The following is a 21,155-nucleotide window of genomic DNA, read 5'->3' as shown; positions in this document are numbered from 1 at the left end:
GGAGCTGGGAGTATGGTTCAGGGTCATGTAGGTGATGGGACATCCTGGAGTTTCCTCCATCACTTGGAGGAGGCCTAGTTCCAGAGATCCCCTATCAATCCCACCTGGGGGGGCTGTCCAATTGTCTCTATTGCAAAGGGCCTGTATTATCCTTCCACTTCCCATCCTTATACTGAGCCAGATTTCCATCCTTTCCCATAATAGGAATGCTACATCCCTGGGTGTCCTGGTGAGTGTGTCAGACCCAAAACAGAGCTCTGTCAGAGTGGACAGTACCTCTCCTTATGGGGCATGTGATTTCTGATTAAATCAAACCAGGCTGGAGCTTCCTGAGTATTCAACACTTCCCCCTCCCCCTCAGCGCTAGCCCAGAAGGAAGGAAGGAAGGGTTGGTCTACCTTATAGGCCACTTTGGAGGGACATCTCTTGCCGAGGCCTAGCGGTGGTGACATGAGAGTCAGCATTTCATACATCTCAGTGTAATGGATGCGGCCACTGCTCATGGAGGAGGAAGGGGTGGATGGGAAAGACGGGGAGGAGGAGTAAGGGAGGGAGGGTGGAGGAGAGGAGAGGGAGGAAGATGCAGCGAGAGAGAGAGGAGAGGAGAAGAGGCATTCCCAGAGAGCAAAAACAAACAAACAAACAAAATAATAATACGGGAAACAGGAGAGAAAAAAACAAATGGACAAACAGGAAAAGAATAGGAAACCCGTTAATCAAGGCAAATCATACACAAGTGTCTGTCCTGATGCGGATTTATATCACTCCGCACACAGCCCCAGGAACGCCAGCTTAAACCACTCGCGTCTCCAGCTCTCTGCTGCTGCTCCTGGCTAGTTCTACTTTTCCCTGCAGTTTTGGCATTCGCTTCCTAGTCTGAACCCACCCTGCCCACCCCTCCAAAATACAGTTGCGCCACAAGTCCCAGGGCTGTGTGCAAGTGGCATAAATCAGATATACGGCGCTGAAGCAATGGGTTATTTGGGATGTGGTGGCACATACCTCGGTGCCACAGAGGAACCAACCGTGTTCCATGGACTCTGCCGTTTCTGCCCTTTCTGGGTCCCAGGCACTATGTCAAAATGTCACATAACCCATGGCTGGAACGTCGTGTATCCCCATCTTGTAATGTCTATGCAATTGGGGGCAGCGTCTTGCATAGAAGGCAGTGGGCCAGGGTCATTCGTCAAAGGAAATATGCCCAGTTGCTTCCGTCTGGCCCTGTGGATGGAGCACTTTCCCACCATGCACCAGTGCAAAAGGCATGCTAGTGGCTGAGAAAAGAAAACCAGGAGGAAAGTTCTGCATGCCATGCTCCCGCCCCGGCTCTCTCCCACATGCTACTGCAAGTTCCACCAGGTTGGAGTTTAAAGAGTCTCAGCAGAGGCAGCTGTTTGGTCTTCCAAGATTGGAGCTCATTGGGATTCCCCCAAATGGAACAGTTACTAAGATTGCTTCCTTGACGGATTCCCACCTTGTGCTCCTCTGTTTGCAATGACCTGTCCAGATCTGTTGAGCTGAGGAACAGTATCACATATTTGTCATCTGATGGATTTCCTTTCTGGGACTGACCTCTCCCACAATGAGACATTTGGGCTGCACCTCTCTTCCTGCAAATACTGAAGGCAGTTCAGATAGGTCTCACAGGGCCCCCAGGCTTGGCCACTTCTCTTCTGCCCTTGCACCAGATGAATACTTCAACATCTATATTGAAACACCAGATGGATAAATGTAAATGCTTAACAGTGACCGTATTAACTACACACATGGAGTGGCGAGGCAGCCATTGCAGAGGCATCTGAAGAAGGTATCTCAGGTAGAGCTGACTGGGAGAGCGGTCAGTTCTAGAGAGGAAATTGTCAAGGAACAAACATTCCATTTAGGATCCTGACCTCTTTCCCAATCAGATGTAGCGAGCAATAAGGAAACATTAGTAGAGAGAGACAGATAAGGAGGACAGAGGAAGAATATTTCCTCTTCTCTAGTATTAGTCTAGTTTGGGAGCAGCAGCTTCCTCTTGAATGATGCTACCACCAAGGACTGGAGGTACAGGTTGCAGTGCTATCTACAGGTCTTGCTGCATAACCTGGGGACAGCTTTGCAGATTATCTTTGTAGCAGCTGATGCCCTTTCTGTCCAGGACGCCATCAAGGAATGTAATGAGTGAGCTCTGTCCCATCCTGGAATTGGCATATTAGTGTCTGCAGAGACTTCAGAAATGCAGCACTCGATCCAGCTGGCTATGGAGGATTTTGATGTGCTCAAGACCAGGCATTTAGGGCAAAAGTAAACAAATGAAGATGATGTTTCCTGAATGGGTCCATTCCATCTGGGTAAATTTTAGCAGTTCTTTTCACAGCTAGCATGCACCCTGCTCCTCCCCGGAAGTGAGGAGCTTTTCACCAAAATGAAGGAAAAATGATTTCCTGTGAGGCGCGGAAGGAAGAGTTTACCTTGGTAATAAATGACTGATGTATGAGAGCTATGTTATCCTCACAGAACATGCTGTAAGCTTTGTGTCTTCTCAGAGCAAAAATTTCACAGGCTTCTTATCAACACGATTGTGACCAGAAAACTTGTCTTTATGACAAGGAATAACAGGGAAACCGGGGCCATCAACCCAAATGGGGTGGGTAATTGGCTTGTAGCACTGTGGGCAGATCCCAGACAGGCCTAAATTCTGGTTTGGATGGAAGGGACGTTGATCATCTGGCAATCCATCAGTAATTGGACGTCTGCTTTTATAGCACTGTTTATGAATGAGATGCAAAATGTGATGGGTGGAGGGTCTTAGGCTCAATTCTTGGCTGACATATAAGAAATCCAGGACAGGCATGCCTTGTTTCCCAACTTAGCATCACTAAGAGGATCCTGTTTGTATGCTCTGCATAAACGGAAAGGGCAGAAAGCCTGCAGGGGGCTGGGAGACTATACATGGCCTTGCACTGCCCATCTTGGTTAGAAATTACTGTTCAACATCCAAAGTGTCAGGGTCAGATAGTCTGGGCTGTGATGCAGGAGTGGATTCGTTCAGATGGGACCAGTCTGTTGGGAAGGTGAATTGCAGGTCTCTGTGACTGCTCTACTAGGGCTGAACCATGGTGACCATCTTGGACAATTTGTGGCGAGAATGACCATCACTTCCACCTTTTTAAAAATAATCTTTTAATCTCTCTTCCTAGTAGTAGTAGAAGGGAAGTGGGTGGCACAAAGAAGCAGATTTGGCTAAACAGTGAATCAGAGCTTCCTTTCCCAGCAATCTCTGGTCTGCGTTGCTGATGAAGAGCTTTGCTTTCATGTTCTGACTGAATGTAAATAGGTCCCCTGGGGGAACCTAGCTCGTTGGATCTCAGCTAGAATACTTCTCATTTCAGCGACCACTTTGATGTGTCTGTCTGCTGATGGCCTAGCCAGACAGCTTTTATATTCAGTGTCCATTTTTGTGCACTGTCCTGAAGGAGGCCAAGCAACATTCTGCCCAGGAGACTATCTCCATCACTTTGGCATTTAGACCTACCTTCTTGTGGATTTATGCATGGCACAGCCATTGTCCCATCTGAACGAATCAGAGCGTGTTCCTTCTTCACCTCTTCTTGAGTCATCAAGAGCCTGATCGCTCTTTTCTCTTTGATCTTAAATATGTTCGTTGTGCCCCGTGGGTCCCAAGCGTGCTCCTCAAGCTGAAAGGCTGGTGTTTGTAGTCGGAATTTTTGGATGTGGATTGTGGAGGAAGAATGGTACCATCATGTGTGCTTCCTGTTTTCATCAATTGTGGGTGGCACCCCTCCTTTCCTTTGCATCTCTTGTTGGGAATGGTTCTAGGAAGTATTTAATTTGTGCTGGGGCTTGCCAGGGCTGAGCCCCAGCACCTCTCAGCTTGGCAGTTCATAGCCCCAGCACCCCTGGGCTTGCCGTGCCAGTTATGAAAGTCAAAACATTGCTTGAGTCCCAGCACTTAATTGCTTGAGCCCCAACCCTTCTTTCATTACAAATTAAGCACTGGTTCCAGACCTGCAATAGGAATCCCTGAAGCTCTTTCATGGGCACTCTTGCCCATTGAGTGATCTCTATATATAAGCCCAGAAGACTCAGTAGTTGCAGGTGAAGATGGATGGAAGATGCTGGGTTCCTTGACACCATGGAGGTAGTGGAAGTTAGTGTCTCCATCCTGAATTTCACCACCTTCATTGACCAGTCCAGCCTCTAGAGCTCTAAGATAGCCCCACTCCTCCAGATTTTTATCTGACTATGAGGAATTGAGGGGAGAGTTCCAAGCAGTTTTCATGCTGAGAGACGGGCTGTTCTGTCCCTAACTCTGGGACGTGAAAGATCTCCTTCAGGATGGATCGATGCTTCTCAGCATCTCTTGAAGTTGGAGAAGGACTAAAGAAGGGATGGGTAGGGGGAGAATCTGGGGCTCCAAAGTATTCATACTGCGACTCTCTTCTGTATCTACCTGTCAACTAGACTCTCAGGCTTGACAAGTGTAATGCCCATGAATCCACCTGCTATGAATGTAACTTCTTTAGCAGTGAATTCCCTTTGTCATAGTTCTGAGGAGGCTGATGCTTTTTAGAATGTTGCACCAGGACATTGTGGCTTTTGTGAAGTGGGTGGTTGTCAGTGAGACTCTTAGGGCCGCTGAAGAAGCTTAGAAGTCCCTTCTGATCATGTCTTCTATCTTCTTGTCTGCAGGGTATTTTGGGAAGAAAGAACCTCCAGCAAAAATGATCATGCCCTTTGCCAGGAAGGCCACTGCTGCATTGGCTGAAAGGAAGGTGAAGACAGAGTCTTTGGCTTCTCAGCCCCTGTGGAATTTCAGGACTAACCAACCAAGCCTTTTGTCAGGAATCTCCCACTCTTTCCAAATGACTTTTGCAAAGGAGGGATAAAGGGACACACTAACTTTTCTTGTAATTCTGGACAGGAGAGATTTGCTCTTGGCTTTAGCCTACTCCCCATGGTTTCAAACATGCCCAGGGAAAGAATCTCTATGCTTCTCTGGCAGAGGGCTATGTTGGGAAGACAACAGTTCCCGTGGTGTGAAGAAGGAGCTGGTGAAGGAAGATGAGGATCTGGGATGCTTTCTGGCCTCTCTTGTGTTTTCTAGCCATTTTGCCTTTTGGAAGGAAGATTCTCAACCACATCAAAGACGAGTCTATTTTCTTCATTGGGGCTCAGCCCTTGGTGAGGTGGGAGGGGCTTCTGTAACTGATGAGGAAATGCTGGGATACATCTTCCCTGAAAAAGCCAAGATCCCCCACTTGAGAAGGAAAGTTGGAAAGCACGGCAGCCTCTTCACCATGTGAGTCCATTATCCACTTGAGCATAGGGGTGAAGCCACTGGGGATTTTCCCTTTTGGACTGGACCACAGGGGTTGAGGGGACTTTTGTGCTATCCCCAAGGTCATTGAGGACCATCCAGCTTGTTGAGTTCCAGGCGCTGAAGATGATTGACCCACACTCTTGTGACGGTATCCTGGGCTGATGGTGGGGGGATGGGGGTGGAGGCTACACCATGCCATCCAAACTCTGAACCCCCTTCCCTGGTGGAGTGAGGGACTGTAGACTGGGAATGATTGTGGCACAGAGCACCTCTTTTGCAATTCCCAAGAGAGTCTCCTCCCAAAAGGAGCATCTCTGGTTCTTCTGCTTGCTCCACCTGACCTGTTCTGCCAAGTTGGGAGAGAATAAATGGGGAGAAGGAGGCTCAGAGGTTTGTCCTGTTCCAATGCAAAAATTTGGACCCCCTGAGGAAGCGGAGGCAGATGGGAGGAAGATTTTGCTCACTGCTGCCCCAAAACGAGCTTGAAAGATGGGACGGCAAAGGATCTGGCTGGGCGGCCGAGTGGCTGCTTTGTTTGCCCTGCCAGAGGCAGAGAATTTAGCACAAACAGTGGCAGTGTGTGGCCAAGACCCTCGTGGACAAGTCTGAATTGCTGCTGGAAGAGAGGCACAGCCCAGATGTCTTGGACTGGGGGGGAGATCAGAATAAACCAAAGCCATTGAGTCCAGCTGCTGGAGTCCCAATGGGTCACCTGCTCCATTGAGTTGTCATCTTTTTGCATCATGGCAAACCAAGAGCCGTGGTCCCCATTTGTCACCATTATGTGACAGCTCTTCATAGCCACTGTGCACCATGGTAGAAAACTGCAGTGTCCTGCGAGCTACCACAGCGACCGAACCTCTGAACAGGATTCCAGAGATTGATCAATGGGGTCTTTGCCTCGGCCACCTGCCTCGTTCTCCTTTCTAGTTTGCGCTCCCTCTTTCCGGTGACATTCCCGCACCCCTGGCTTTTATTCCTTCTCATCCTCATCCCCTAGTTGTAAACAACATTTGGTCTCCATTCATCACAGGAAAGAGTTCCCATTGGGACAGCTCTGTGATTCTTGGAATTAAAGGTGCCTTCTCTGTGCCACAGGCAACATTCACATGCTGCACAAGCGTTTTGGGAACTCCAGGGTTCTCTGCTTTAGGGAGGAAGGCAAGGGACTAAATTTGTCTAAATCCACATCAATGGGGCTCTAAGACGGATCCCCCTCCCCTGTACCCTAAGGTAACAGCTGCTGGTTCTGGGCGGGGTTGGACCTCTTTAAACTCGAAGGAAAGCAACGTGAGGGTTCCCTTGTGAGACGCAGTGGTGGTGGAGCAGAGGAGGGTGAAGGAGGGGTTAATGGTGCGTCCCGTTGCCAGGTTATGGCTGGGGACTGGGAGGCAAACCTTGCACGCCACCCTGTAGGGGCAGTTCTTTCCCAGGCCCAGAGGAGGCGAAATCACCCGTACTAATTTGTACATATCCTTATACGGGATCCTGCCGCTGTAAAGGAAGCACACGTGGGTTAATAGGACACTGAAATAACGGAGAAGAGGAAACGAGAGCTTAACCAGGGGTCAGAGACCTAGTTCAGGTCCATGTCTCTCTCTTTCTGGCTCCAACAGACCCAGACTGGAGAAGGCTGTGAAAAATCACCACTATATAAGCATAGCTACCACCTTCTCCACTCCAAAGGGGTTAGCACCCTCATTCTCATCCAAACTGGGGATTCCCCGTGGAAAGTCTTGCCCTAAAGGTGCACTAGCTCAAATACCCCAAGTCCCAATAATGCCATATCGCAAGTCTACAACTGGTCAGAGTGATCTGAAATCCAAGGACATGATTGTACCTGAGTACACAACTACTTGTTTAGAGTTCTAGGAATCTTTGCACTTTTATGGAGTTGCACCTAGTTATACCAGCAGAAAATTTGCCCTACATGGTCAGTTCATTATAGAAATAAGTTAATTAATCCTTACAATATTTCTATGAAATCAGTAGATGAGTATATTTTAACTCCATTTTACAGATAGGGAAACTGAGGCATGGAGAGTTAAAGTGACTTGCCCAAAGCCACCCAGCTGTTCAGTGGCAGAGACCACTGAAGCCTCTCTGGCCACTATTAGAAAAGCCAGGGGGTGAAGCTGCTTTGTCTGTTATTTCCTCTGGTCCCGCCACACTTTTCTCCCATACCCTAGGGAGAAAACCATTCAGAACAGAGTGCAGGCAACTGGACAGAGTACATGGCATCCCTATGGGTCCCTTTATTTAATGTAGCTGGGGGCCTCTGATGACATTCATTTATTTATCTATCTATCCCCTTCTCAACACTTAGACCTGCAGCTCCATTCAGGTGACAGGACCCACTCACATCTAGTGACCCTTCCCCACTCAGCGACGGGGATTAGAGCTGCCACCAATTTAAAAATTAGTCTAGAGCAGCTTGTTTCCTCCCGGTGTTTCCCATAATAACCGGCTAGACTCCATGACAAAACAGCATGGGCTCTCTTGCTTTGTGAGACTTGGGTGAGAGCAGGCACTGTACCACATTTGGAAAATGCCATCCACAGGGCCTGACAGCAGGTTCTTTCTTTGACTGGACTGAAGAACCCACGGTAGCACCCAGTTCCCAGGGCAAAGAGCACTACGAATTGCTGGTATCAAAATGTCACCCTTCCTAAACTTCTGAGGAGAGAATGAGCCTGCTTTGCGCTGCTTGGACCTCCCGAGTGTACATGACCATAGCTTCTCTGCTCTACGGCACCATGCACTGAAGTCTCAGAACTGTACGATGCATGTGCATCTGGTAAGAGGACAGCCCTGCCTACTCCAGCCTTGGGGATGCTTTCACAGCGTGGGATGCTGCTGATGAGAAGCAGTCCTGGGGAGATGGCATCCACTCACTTGAGTCAGGCTGGAAAAGGTGCTGAAGTGGATCACGCTAAGGACAGGTACTGTTAGGAACAATCACTGCCTGGGTTAGCTCTCAGGAAGCAAAAAAATCAGGTTGCAAAGGCATGAGGGTGGATTGATTCCAAATGGTGAGCTTCCAAGTGGAGCAGGGCTCTGGAGCTGACATCATCTCGTGCCTGAAGCCGATGCAGCACCGAGTGTACGTGGTTTCAGAGAGGCTCCCCAAAGTGCTGACCCAACACCGACATGAGATGGAGCCCTGCGGCACTCGCAGTGCCAGTGAAGATCTGCACCCAGAGGGGGCACTCACAGTATTCCTAACGCTGATAAGGGCTGATGCTGTGACCAATAGCCTGGATGCACTCCCAGTGCTGCTGAGGATTAGACCTCAGTAAGCTGCCCCAGAAACACTCCCAGTGACCGCAGGCATGCAAGCTGAAAGCAGACTTCCTGGAGCACTACTGGGGGTTGTGTCTGGAGCAGTCACCCTAAAGTACTTTCGGCTCCACCCCAATGGCCATGTGAGAGACCACCCTGATGCAATGCTTCTTCTCCAGTGTGGCAGCGCTAGATTGACTTGCTCTCCCAAGTGGGAGCTCTCTTTTCAGAGGGATCCTGGAGCAGCTGCCTGAGGAATCATTAGAGGATTCAAAAGCCTTCTCTTGTCTCAACAAGGATGAAGTGCATTGGCTGTATTAAATCTAGCCCTGTCCTCAGGCTCATCCCCATCCAAAGCATCTCAACCCTTTCTCAGTGTCTGAATAAGGTCCTGAGCAGCTAAATTAGCAGGAGCCCAGCTACCTTCGCAGTCTCTCTGCTGGGCTCACGCATTGATTCAAATGGCGATTTTGCACACTCCGGTGTACAAAGTATTTGGGGGCTGGAGGAGGGACAGTTGCTTGCAGAGTGTCTTGAGGGCGTGGGAATCTGATTGGCAGGAGGAAAATGAGAAAGGAGGAAGATCCAGAGCCAACAGTTGGAAGGTGGCGGTGTGCGGAGGTAGCCGGGGACTACCATAGGAGCTACAGAGAGGGATGCAGCAGGAACATCCAAAGGTTTGGATAAACACTGTACGTATTACGCTTATCTGAAAAGAACCAGCCAAAACCTTTGGACTTCAGCCCATCGCTAGTTATCAAAGGAGCAGGATGCCCGGGGGCTATAAGGCGGCCCACGAGCAGGATGGTGGCTCCGTGCCATTGGACCTCCTGGGAGCCAGCCAGTATTTTCCTCTCACAGCTGCGTGTTCCAGCAGCTCTGATTCCCTTCCCTTCCCTGACTGTCCCAGGTATTACAGCCAAATGGATTCCCAAAAAAGGGGCTTCAAGAGGCCAGGGAAAGGAGGAGGAAGTTGGCTACATACCACGCAGCTCTGTCATATTCCGCCCAGATCCGGACAAACTCATCTAAGTGATGAGGCCCCAGGATGGAGGAATCCCGAGTCAGGTATTCAAAATTGTCCATGATGACAGCCACAAACAGATTGAGCATCTAAGTGAAAAGGAAAGAGACAGAGAGAAAGGGATGGAGAGATAGAGACAGAGCATAAAAGAGGGAGGGAAGATGGGAGAGTAATATATGGAAGAAGACAGAAGAAAAAGGAATCTGTAAATAAAGAGCATGGCAGTTTTGTGGCAGCTCCCCCATGCACAGAACTCCTATTGAAGTGCATGCGTGGAGCAGCTACAGAATCAGATGCTTAATTGTCACACAGCCCAATAGTAATATTTTCAAACACAGCATCTGACTAGGTGCATAGTGTATCACAATGGAAATAGCCTCTCTTTGGTGTGTCAGTAGCACCAGGCAGAGGATTCCTCCCTGACACAGTACATGTCAACCTGCGTCCATTACGCTTGGGAGCTGTGGATTGTACTGGTCTGAATGTCCCACTAAACACCAGCATTTAACCTTTTGGCAGCCGAGAGCATGAGTAAGGAACCACACCACACTGGGCAACAGGCAAGCAGGCAGAAAGGGTTAGTACATCTGCATGACTCTCCTGGGCTGTGTCTAGCTAACCAGTGAGAATCTGAACAGCACCTGGGCTCTCCTCACAACAGTGACTTGGCTGAGTCAGGGATCAAAGAGCACAGAAGTGAGGAGATCTAGCTAATGCCTTCCGACAGTGCCTTCCGAACCCCACAGCGTTCTTTAGCTGAGGGGTACACGGTGGAGGCAATGACCTTTTACCACCAGGATACTACACCATTACATTTGGATCACCGCATTTCATGCCCAGGCTCTACCTTTTATTACTTCCATTCCCTTACATACAGTGTCCCCTCTTGTCTCTCTGTCTGTCCCTCTCACTCGCATTTTCTCTATCCCACACCTTTGTCTTCCTTATGAAGGATGGGCAGAGTTAGACACCTGACTGTAACTGGGGTTCTCCATCGCATTTCTGGCTTAGGGGCTTTGCTGTACAGGGAAATTTACCTGCATTATGTAACTGGTGCTATAGTTAAGAATATCCAGATGGAGAGTATATAGCCATATCTGGCACAACAATGGCATTTTTTCAGTGTAGCTCATGTCGCCCTGGAGGCATAGCGGTTCCCAGCCGTGAGGACCTGGAGAGCTACTTTACCTTTGAATGGAGTCCCAGGAAGCAACTGTGAACTGAGACCAGACAGTGTAAGTGGAGCTCTGATACATGGACTGATACCACCTGCTTTGATCAGCTACATGTAGGGATGCCAAGAGCCACAGGCTGAGTGTCAACTGATTCAGTGCACGCGCGGATGGTGCCTTTCCCATGCACCCTCCTGACTGCACCCCCTTTTTTACAAAACAATTGAGTTCACTTCCCGCTCCATGAGTAGGCTCAAATGTGTGTGTGTGCATGCACACGCTGGTGGGGGGACAACTGTAACTCCCCCCAGGTTCCTGCCCCAGAGAGCACACATTCTCTTTTGCAACCACAACTTCCCTGTTCAATGGAAAAATAGGGACAGAAGGCAGATACGGATCACACACATCGACTTGACCCAGACAGCAGGTGGGCCTGCTCTCCATACTGGCAGTCGCAGGGCAGATCATTTGAAATCCTAAATTAGCTGCAGGGCAAAATCTTGCTGAGTTGTATTCGTGACGAAAGGGACAGGCCTCTGGGTTAAAACAGCCCCTCCTTACCCCTGTCCCTGAAACCAGCTAGGCATGGCTCTTACAGTGATAAAACCTTTTTTGCTGTCCCTGGGGTAAGAGTGCTAGCTTCTTTAGCAACACGGGGTCACACCAGGTAATGGAACCTGGAGCAGAGAGCAGAAGGCGACATCTCCCCGAGTCTCTCTGAGAGTGAATCCCACCCATCGTGGAGTAGCGGAGGAGAAGGGAGAGTAGGGTGGGGATGTCCCTCGGTTAGGAGCAGTCGGTGCTGAGTCCTCCCCAGAACTGAGAGATCAATGGAGTGGAAGGAGGCGAACTCACCAGGAAGGAGCAAAAGAAGATGAAGGAAACAAAGTATACGTAAGCCAGATCTGTGCCACAGTGCTCATTCTCATGCTGTCCGGACGTTGCCGTGGTGTCTGGCTCACAGCCTTTGCCTTCCAGGCATGACAGCATGATCTCCTGCCACGCCTCACCTGTGGCACTCCTGCATCCAAAACACACCCACCATTAAAAGCTGCTCAAAGCAGAGCCCCTCACTGCTCCACAACTTTACTACATATGAGTGGGATGCTTGGAAATTCACCACAACTCTCCCTTTGTAAATAAAATCTGCCAGCTCAGAACTTATGGTCTCTGCCAATAACCAATGCCAGCGGCTTCTGAAGATGGCATAAAACCCCCATAATAAACTAAACTATACAGCACTGTATCACGGTGGGAGGCAGGTGGCTTCCTGACTCCAGCTAGTGATCATCTTATGCTCTAAAGCAAGAGGAGAAAGGACCCTTGAATTCCAACCTAGATGGCATGACTGCAGATGCTGTTCATAGACACAGCTGTTTCATTTCTATCCTGCAGCAGCAAGTTCCACAAGTCAGAAATCCAATGCCTGAACGTCAGCAGCCCAAGGAGGATGGGGAGATTAACAGCTCCAAGTGTAAAGCTAAAGAGCCATTATTGTATGTTTGGAGCTAAGGGACTTGTGATCCCCACCCGCTTTTTCTAGCTGGGGCACCCCAGCTGATCTGCTGTGGCAGACACTCCTGCAGCCAGGCAAGCCTTCAGTATTATGACTCAGGTAGGGATGAGATGGGGAAAACTGATATGTTTAGTAATGATTCAAAATGCACTTGTACCTAAAAAGGAGCATAAGGGAGGCCAGGAAGCTGCGGAAGTTGTTGTGACGGTTAATGTGGCTTTCTTCATCTAATTTGATATTCCCAAAAACCTAAGAGCAAAAAGGAAAGAAAACTCAACACACAAGAACTGCCAAGCCAGGAAGTGTACCGACCTGCGCAGCCAGGCACTGGCATCGGTTACCTTCCCTCCCACCTGCCCGTGGAGCAGACAGCCAGTCTGATCTCAGCAAGGATTACACATCACAAAGGCTGCTCCTTCTGCTGGAGTGCATCCTTCAGGTCAGAGAGCAGTTACACTGGCTATCACCAGGGGAGGGACTGCATTAACACAGACAGACACACATATGTGGGGATGGTGAGGAATCCATCTGGCCAGCAGCTGTCTCCTTCAGAAGAGCAGATCAGGAAAGCCGTCAAATGCTTTTCACACTATGCTATCAAGAGGTTCTCTTTGTAAAAGGGTAGTAACGCCTTGGGTTAAATTCTCCCCTCTTTCAAAGCATGTTGGTGCAACTCCATGAAGCCAACCCATCGGTAATAAATGACGGGAGAATCCGGCTTACTGAATATACAGTACAGACCCGTTTACGCGCAGATGTCGGGAGTCAAGCCGTCACGACCGCGTGTTGACGGACTGTGGGTTAAGAGGGCCATGCTGGAAAAAGTGTCTATGATTCACCTAGAAAAAAACACGGTTATTTTCTGCTCTTTCTGGCTCGCATTTTTTTTTCTTTCTTATGAAGTCTGTCATTCGCCACAGATGAAATGCGTTCGCGGCCGATTCATTGGCTGATCGGCTTTCTCCAGAAATCGATACCTGCGCTATGCCGTGACGCTTTTTAAAACGACCTATAAACCCCTTGCTGGCTTGGAATGATTCATCCCCTGTTAAATTTCCAAATTTTGCTGCTTGGGCTTGAAGAATTGGCCCACTGAGTGGCGTTCCTTTCAGCCTTTCCTGAGCAAACCCCGTGTGCATGGCTTTGCCTGCTGTGGGCTTGGCTGACTAGCGCACAGGTTTTCGCTTAAGCCCCACGGCAGAATTGATATTTTGTACAAAGCCATTCAGTTTAGATTCATTTTTTAGCCAGCCTCGGAGAGCAGATTTGGCAAGCCCCATATCTTTTGGAGCTTTGGCCTGGGTTTCTCCGCTATTTACTCGATCTATTGCAGCTAGCTTTTCTTCTGCAGTGTAGGAATGCCGAAGCTTGCCCTCTGCCATTATATTAGGCCTACGGTTAACATTTTCTAATGTAGTATATATATATTATATCTCTCTCTTGCGTGACAGTGACTAAGCGTGCGTGATACGTCTTTACCAATATCAGTAAAGACTTACAATACGTTTCCGCTCCACACTTCCTGTCGATTTCTATGTCAGTGAGTTAGTGAGCAAATCTGTAGCACTATATAGCAAGTTCCTGTACTACGTGTTAACGAGTCTCGCATGTTAAATAGGCAGCACTGGGAGGCATGGCGCTACCACGCGTTAAGTGGATTCGTGCATAAACAGGTCTGTACTGTATGTGCAGACATTTCTGGTACACCTCAATACATGAAAGATTGTGAAGCGCTCAGATATTATGTCAATTGGGGCTGTATAAGTATCAAAGACAAAAGAAATCTAGATATGATGGTTGCTGCATCTTGTGTGTGTTTCAGTGAGCTTTGAATACATGCATCTTGAGAAAGAGGCACGGTCTGAACACAGAACTGGAGCCAGCTAAATTCTAAATCTGACTCTGACAGTGACACTTAACTCATGCCTCAGTTTCCCATCTGTACGATGGGGATAATAGTAGTGACCTACAATCCTGAGGTGTGGTAGGGCTGAATAAGTTTGTGTCTGGAAAGTACTTTGAAGAGGAAAAGTATTGAGTTAGTATCATTACGTATCTATTCTACTTTCAGCATACCTAAAAATACACTAACTGCTGACTATTTTTCCCACAAAGGGTTTTGGAACGTGTAATTGTAGAATATTTTCTGCCTCCAGCTATTTTGCTCAAACACCGCCCACTCAGCACTGCTTGGGGAATTTGTTCACAAAGGTGTTAAAACAAATCAAATACTATCGCACCACAAGGGGGATTAAATCTGATAGCACTTGTGAGGGGCTAAGAAAGCCTGGATGGGGGGGTGGGGAGGCAGGGGAAAGCAGCCAAAAATAGACCAATAGAGCACAGTCAGTCAAATTTTTTTGGGGAAAACCCACTAAACAACTAAATTTCCTCTCAAACAAAGGAAACCAGATTCTCTATCCAGAGCAGGTGGCAATGACAGCCCTAGCAATGACCTCCCCTTCCCCCGCTAGCCAAAGCGCTTCCCAGCTGTGAACGTCAGGCAGTTTTACTTGTCACGATGCCTCAATCACCGTGGAACGAAGCCCTGAGTATTAATAGGCAAAGCTGCCTTCCCAGACATCGAGTGTGGGTCTTGGACAGCCTTCAAACCACAAGATCAATCCTGCAAACCACATAAGCATCTGCTTAACTTTAAATGCACGAACAACCCCATTGACTACAGTGGGGCTACTCCTGTGCTTATGAGCTTTGCTGGACTGCGGCCTAAAAGCCTGTGTTCTGCAAAGCGCTGAGTACCCTCAATTCCCACTGACTTCAACTGAAGGATCAGGCCCTAGCCCTGGTTTCTGCAACACGAGACCTTCCCAAACCCATACAAGGATGTTGGGCAATAGAGATTAGCGAGAGGAACCAAATCACCAAAGGCTCTTGCAAGGATCCTGTCAGACACGATATTAGTTGTGAACTGGATTCTGCAGGTTGGGGCCAGATATTGGTGGGACCTGAGTCATTCCTAAGGTTTTAGGAACTAAAGAGTTCTTCTTGGAAAGAAAGAGGTAAACTGAGCTGTCCATGTGGATTGCCCACTTGAGCATAATATGAGAGATCTCTGATGATGTAATCCACAGGAAGGGTTCCATCCATGTGAACTACATCACTGGAGTCACGGTGACATAATCCCTGGAGAAGGCAGCCTGGAGATGTACATTGTCAGAGGATTCTGGGGGACACACACTGCAACCTGTGGGTGTATTAAACACTACAGCTCCTACTGCGCAAGCCTTCAAACCTCTTCAGCACCTGACCTGGTCAACAGACTCCAACACAATAAGCAGATGCTAGACTGGATAATGCTAAAGTGGATGACAGAGTGGACCACTCTTTACTCTGTCTGCCCCAGGAGAAGAAGCCTTGTAGGAACATACGCACACCTGGACGCCTTTGCTTACCTGCATCCCAATGATTGCATATATGAAGAAAAGCATAGCGATCAAGAGACAGACATATGGGAGGGCCTGAAAGGGAAATACACAATAGTCTGGTTTAGCACGGTAGAGGCTTCAGAATATTAGTAAAATGCAATAGCTTGTGACCTGTGCTAACCCTGCTATTGCCTATTGCAATTAGTTGCAAAGAACCAGTCAGAATCACACTCCTTGCTGGAATGGTGCAACATCTTCCTGACTGCTGAATTCCAAAACAAATAGAGGGACTAGAAATTAAAATGCCACATAATTGTGGTTTACAAAATACAGACAAAGAATTTAGCCTATGCAAAAGTACAACACCCAACAGCGCTACTGTCAAACAGCTGGCAAAGCATGCTGCGTACTGATATGCAAATGAGCACATCCAAAAAGACCTCCAAGGACCCTCTGGAATGGTGCAGTCCCCTCCCCCCCATTTTTTGCAAGGAAGGTTTTATTGTTTCTCCCTCCTGCATTTAGAATTAGAGATGGGTTAATTTTAAAAAGTTCAGAGGGTTGGTTCATATAAACTCTCCACACTTTGGATGCTGATCCAAAATTTTCTGGTTCTTCCTGAACTCCAACAGCTCATAAATATCATAAGAATAATACTTAGTCCTGCCAAGAGCGCAGGGGATTGGAGTAGATGGCCTCTCGAGGTCCCTCTCAGTCTTACAATTCTATGATTCTAAGAATGACCCAAGTTGAGTAACTGTTCCACCACCACACCTGCCCCCGACAGGGGACACTGATGTGTCCTTTACCTTGAAGGACTGCACAAAGGTCCACAACAGGATACGGATGGTGTAGCCCTGGCGGAGTAGTTTGATGAGGCGAGCTGCCCGGAACAGCTTCAGGAAACTCATGTTGAAGCTGCTGGTGTTCACCAGCTGTGAGAAGATCAAACAATCAGAAGAAGGCAAAAATCACTACATCTATCTACACCCCCAAGGAGAGGCAAGGAGCAAGGCACCGCCCTCCAGCCTTCTATCACTGGTACAAATGTCCAAGGTCAGAATATTCACCTTGGTGTCTGTCAAGATGATTTCTGTGATGCTGCCAATCACAGTGATGAAGTCAAAGATGTTCCAGGTGTCCCGGAAATAATTCTGCAAAGAGATCAAAAACATGTAGATGGGGAGCACAATGATGTCAGATTCAGGCAACGCTGAAACACATGCCAAGTCTTCACACATCACCACCACCACCACCACAGATATTGTCTTCTTTCTGTGAAACCAGCCTCTGGAATACTGTCTTGTGTCTGAGGGGGTTGTAGCCCAGAACATATCTATGGTGAGGCAGATTTTCTATAAGGTAACTCTTGCATTGAATAGGCCAAACTGCTAAAAGAACACACAGAATTCTCTTGCATTGTCAAAAGGGGAATATAAGGACAGAGAAACTACTGCAGTCCTTCCTGAAGGCACAATCACAAGCGGGTGAGCCCAGAGCCACAGTTGTCTATTTAAACTATGCAGCGGAGTATCTATCTATGAATATTTAATATAGTCAGGTGCCTAAATGGCTATCTACAACTTCTGAAGTCAATGGAAGTTTCGCCTGAATAAGAATTTCAGGAACCGGCCTACCAATAACACTTTGCCTTTACATAGCACTTTCCATTTGAGGAAATCAAAGTGCTTTAAAAAGGTGTGTAAGTATCATTGTTCCCATCTGATAGATAGAGAAAGTGAGACAGAGAGAGAGTGAGAGCCCAGGAAGTCAGACATGCAGCCGGAAACAGAATCCAGGTCTTTTGATTCCCAGTCCTTTGCTCTAAACACTAGACCATGCTGCCTCCCAGAGAGATAGATCTATGATTCAGAAAAGGGTTGCTGATGTGCTGTGCACCCCAAGCACACATGCTGCTGGGATAGAGGAGGGCTCTTTGCCCTCACAAAACTGTCCACTGACTGGCTCAATATTCTGTCTCCATGTCACGGAGGGCTGTACACGGAGGTTGATTATTCACTATTAATTATTTTTTATCAAGTGCAATAGGTGTACATGGCCCCCCGTCAGCTTGCAACAAAAAAGTCACTGCCCCTTGCATCTTGCAATCTAACAGTAATAGTTCAATGTAAGTGTGCCATATGCTGGACTGCCATAGTGGAGAGCAACCAGATGTCATCCAGCAGGACAGGTGAGAAACAAAAGGAAAAAGAAATAAAGAAAAAACAGAATCAGCTTTTCCTAAGGGTAGCTGAAGACAAGAAAAAGTGTTATGTTCACAAACAACAGATTCCTTGGGCTGAATAATGAGATAATTAGTGGGGAGTGGCTGAGACTCAAGGGAATGATAATTAAATATGAAGCCTTTCACCACTATATTACCAGTTCCAATCTGGTATCAACAGTTATCAATGAATGGGTATTTCATGGCCTGGTTGAAAGGAATTAGGAATCAATCCAGTTCCTAGTGCTCAGGCATCAATGTAGTATCAGCTGCCAACACAACTGGTAATAAACTGGCACCCTGGTTAGCAGCCTCAGCAAAAAGGACAAAGGCTGAATAGGTCTAGACATTGAATTGCCCAGGTGGGGAGGGGTGACAATCTGAAAGCTGTCACCAGCAGTAAATTCACACCAAATATAAAAGTCCATTAAAAGTAACATCACCATTTGGGTTCAGCAGTGGGGGTGACTCTCAGTTGCTCAGATTAAATGAAAACCCCAGATATTTCACTCTAAAATGTTGACTCAGGAATCTGGAAAGCTCCAGATGTTGGGCTGGGAATCTGGAAAGCTCTGGACTGACCAAGAAAGCAGGTAGACATCCAGTGTCATGGTGCTTAAATACTCCAACACCCAGAATAAGTACAGCCCTCAAGAAGATGCCAGAACTAAATACCAGTTACATCCCAGGAAGCTACTTCCCATTACTAATGCCAAAAGAAGAGAGTATTAGCTACACACTAGGAAGCCAAAGTCCACTACCACTGCCAGTTGAACTGAGTACCCAAAGCTGGCATGGAGTACTAGTACCAAATCACTTACCAGGAAGCCAAAAGCTATGATCTTCAGGACGCACTCCAATGAGAACACCATGGTAAATGCAATGTTCAAGTACTTAAGAGCCAACTCATATGTGTAGGGTGCGGAATAGTACTGCCAGAAAGAGAGAGAGTCAGAACCATCTACAGTCAGCTACCAAAATTGGATATTACAATGAACCTTTAGTTCCATGGTAGGATTAGGCTTTGCCCAAGCCCCTGAGATTTATCCCAGGTGTTTAACTATTGACTGGCTAGTGACAAGCCCCCCACCCTTTTTTTTAAACCAGCTACATATCCAGTAATCCTCATTCTGCCCTTCCGCTTTGTTTCTGCTCAGGGGAGAGGATGGAGCTGACGGGAAGAAGGGTCTCCCAGGGGGCAACCACTGCTACATGCTGATCACAGAATCAGCCCACATCACATTACAATCGCCAGTGTCCCACTAATTCATGAGTTCTTCTGTTGAGGGCAATTGTTGTTGCAGCATCACTGCTTGTTACCTACACTGTTCACAACGTAAGGGTGTACTGAACTTTCAAGTGTGCGTTTGTGCTCTTGAAAGAATTTCCTACAGGCTATGGGGACAGCAACAACAGAGATGGGCCATATTAAAACAGGAGAGTATTAGCCATCCTTCTCAAGATTTGAGGAGATGGAAGTTGGCACTTCAGTGTAGAACATGCAAGTGTCTGCACAAGGAAGACAAAAAAAAAAATCCTTGGGTGGAAGAACCTCATTTGGGCAAGCAAATCATTTAGTCAGATTCCTAACGTGGGTGTGAAAAATGCAGGTGCCGTTTCAGAGGCTGGGGTGAAGTCCCTTTGAAAATCTGGCCTGGTGTGTCTTCGGGATTAATTGCCTTCCAGGTTTCACAGCAAGGACTGTGCTCAATGGATTGAGTGCAAACTGGAAATATTTGCTTCAGTAATAAAGACACCAGTGTAAGAGCCGAGGCTGTGACCACATCTGCTTCCCTAGTCAACTACACTAACAGACATGATATGATATGGGACCTGGGTGCCAAGACCCCAGCATCTTCTTAAAACAAATAACATACTTTCTAAATCCCTCCCTGTCTGTTTCACCTCCTCTCCAATTCCCTACACAGAGGCATGTCATCCTGGACCTCTGGTCTACCCGGTCAGCTCACCTTCATCATCAGCACCACGGTATTCAGCGCTATCATGGCCATGATGGTGTACTCAAAGGATGGGGAGACCACAAAGTGCCAGACGCGGTACTGGAAGGTGTGTCGGTTTTGAGGCATGTAGCGCGTGAGAGGTTTGGCACTAATGGCAAAGTCAATGCACGCCCTCTGGAACAAAACAAAGTCTGTTAGCTTGCACTCAGCTTCCCATCTTTCCTCCCACTACCCATGATGTCCTGTTACTAGTTCTCTGCTACAGGCGAATGGAAGAGAGTGAATATTGTCCTCCTGAGCTGCATGAATCCCAAGTCCCTGGGGGTTTCCTGCATGTCATTACGCAGAAGTGTGCTGACAGCCGGGGTAGATGAGCTGGGGAGAAATTGGGCAGAGTATCTGTCGCTATCAGGATCCTCAGGTCCTCCTCCCCTGGAGGTAGGTGGGTTGCCTGGGGCCATGGAGGCTACTCCGATCATTATGCTGGAGACGCAGCCCTACAGAAGATCTTCTGCCATTCGGAGATCTTGGGGGATGATGAGTTCCCCAGCACCCAGCTGAGCTAATCAAGCTGAATGTGGGGAAAGGATCTGTCCCAAGAAGCAGAAGGTCACTATAATCTGCAGCAAAATTTATACCCTGTGATGTAGTGAAACAAGGCAGGATTTTCCCGTGACTGCACTGTAATCAGTTTCTCTCCATTCACATTCAGCATAAAATAACGGCATGAGTTAATGACGTTACTACTGTGGTTTAGGCTCAGCTGGAATAAACTTAGTCAATCAGAGCATGGGGACCCTGTACACTTACTGAGCTGTTACGTGACAGTTATTTTCAGAAACTGTCTCCTATACAGATCCCCGTGTCCTACACTGCCCTCCACATGCACACACTCCCTACAAACCACATGATCACACCAAAGCTGCGGCCCCAAATACTTATTTTATCCAGCTGACAGAATGTAAAAAAACTAAACTTAACTGAATTATGTCTCAAAATGGTTTCTTCACTAGACGTTCCAGGCGAGTCAGACTAGGGTTTTTCCTGTGAACTCAGTAATAGCCATACCCTGGAATAATGAACACGTGTGTCCTTCCACCTTGGCATTTCTTTAGGCCAGGATATGGTTGTTGCCACATGGACAGGAAATGGCCTCAAATTACCATCTGAAAATCACCCATTATTTGGGAGCACTTAGGCAGTAACAGCACAGGAAATCCAGGCAGTTACATGTACGCCCACACCTTGAATACTGCGGTACAGT

General features: G+C 47.7%; 1 protein-coding gene across 7 annotated transcripts in view; it reads right to left on the bottom strand.

Moving 5' to 3' along the window:
• CACNA1E (calcium voltage-gated channel subunit alpha1 E) overlaps positions 1–21,155 on the bottom strand; it is a 218,879-nt gene that overhangs the window by 20,937 nt on the left and 176,787 nt on the right. For 4 of the 7 annotated variants that reach the window (XM_043520851.1, XM_037907417.2, XM_037907420.2 and 1 more), the window contains 9 exons: positions 19,901–20,065; positions 18,752–18,862; positions 16,777–16,860; positions 16,516–16,641; positions 15,734–15,799; positions 12,478–12,569; positions 11,660–11,825; positions 9,594–9,721; positions 399–495 (listed from right to left, as the gene is read on the bottom strand). In XM_043520851.1, the coding sequence (XP_043376786.1) occupies positions 399–495; positions 9,594–9,721; positions 11,660–11,825; positions 12,478–12,569; positions 15,734–15,799; positions 16,516–16,641; positions 16,777–16,860; positions 18,752–18,862; positions 19,901–20,065 (1,035 nt within the window). Of the gene's footprint in view, positions 1–398; positions 496–6,723; positions 6,821–9,593; positions 9,722–11,659; positions 11,826–12,477; positions 12,570–15,733; positions 15,800–16,515; positions 16,642–16,776; positions 16,861–18,751; positions 18,863–19,900; positions 20,066–21,155 lie in introns of all 7 variants that reach the window. The other 3 variants (XM_043520850.1, XM_043520852.1, XM_043520853.1) reach the window with 1 other exon arrangement.

This window comes from Chelonia mydas, chromosome 8 (assembly GCF_015237465.2).
Source record: "Chelonia mydas isolate rCheMyd1 chromosome 8, rCheMyd1.pri.v2, whole genome shotgun sequence".
In the NCBI taxonomy this organism is placed as follows: Eukaryota; Metazoa; Chordata; order Testudines; family Cheloniidae; genus Chelonia; species Chelonia mydas.
The sequence above is the reverse complement of the archived record's forward strand: the minus strand, read 5'-3'. Positions and strand labels throughout refer to the sequence as shown.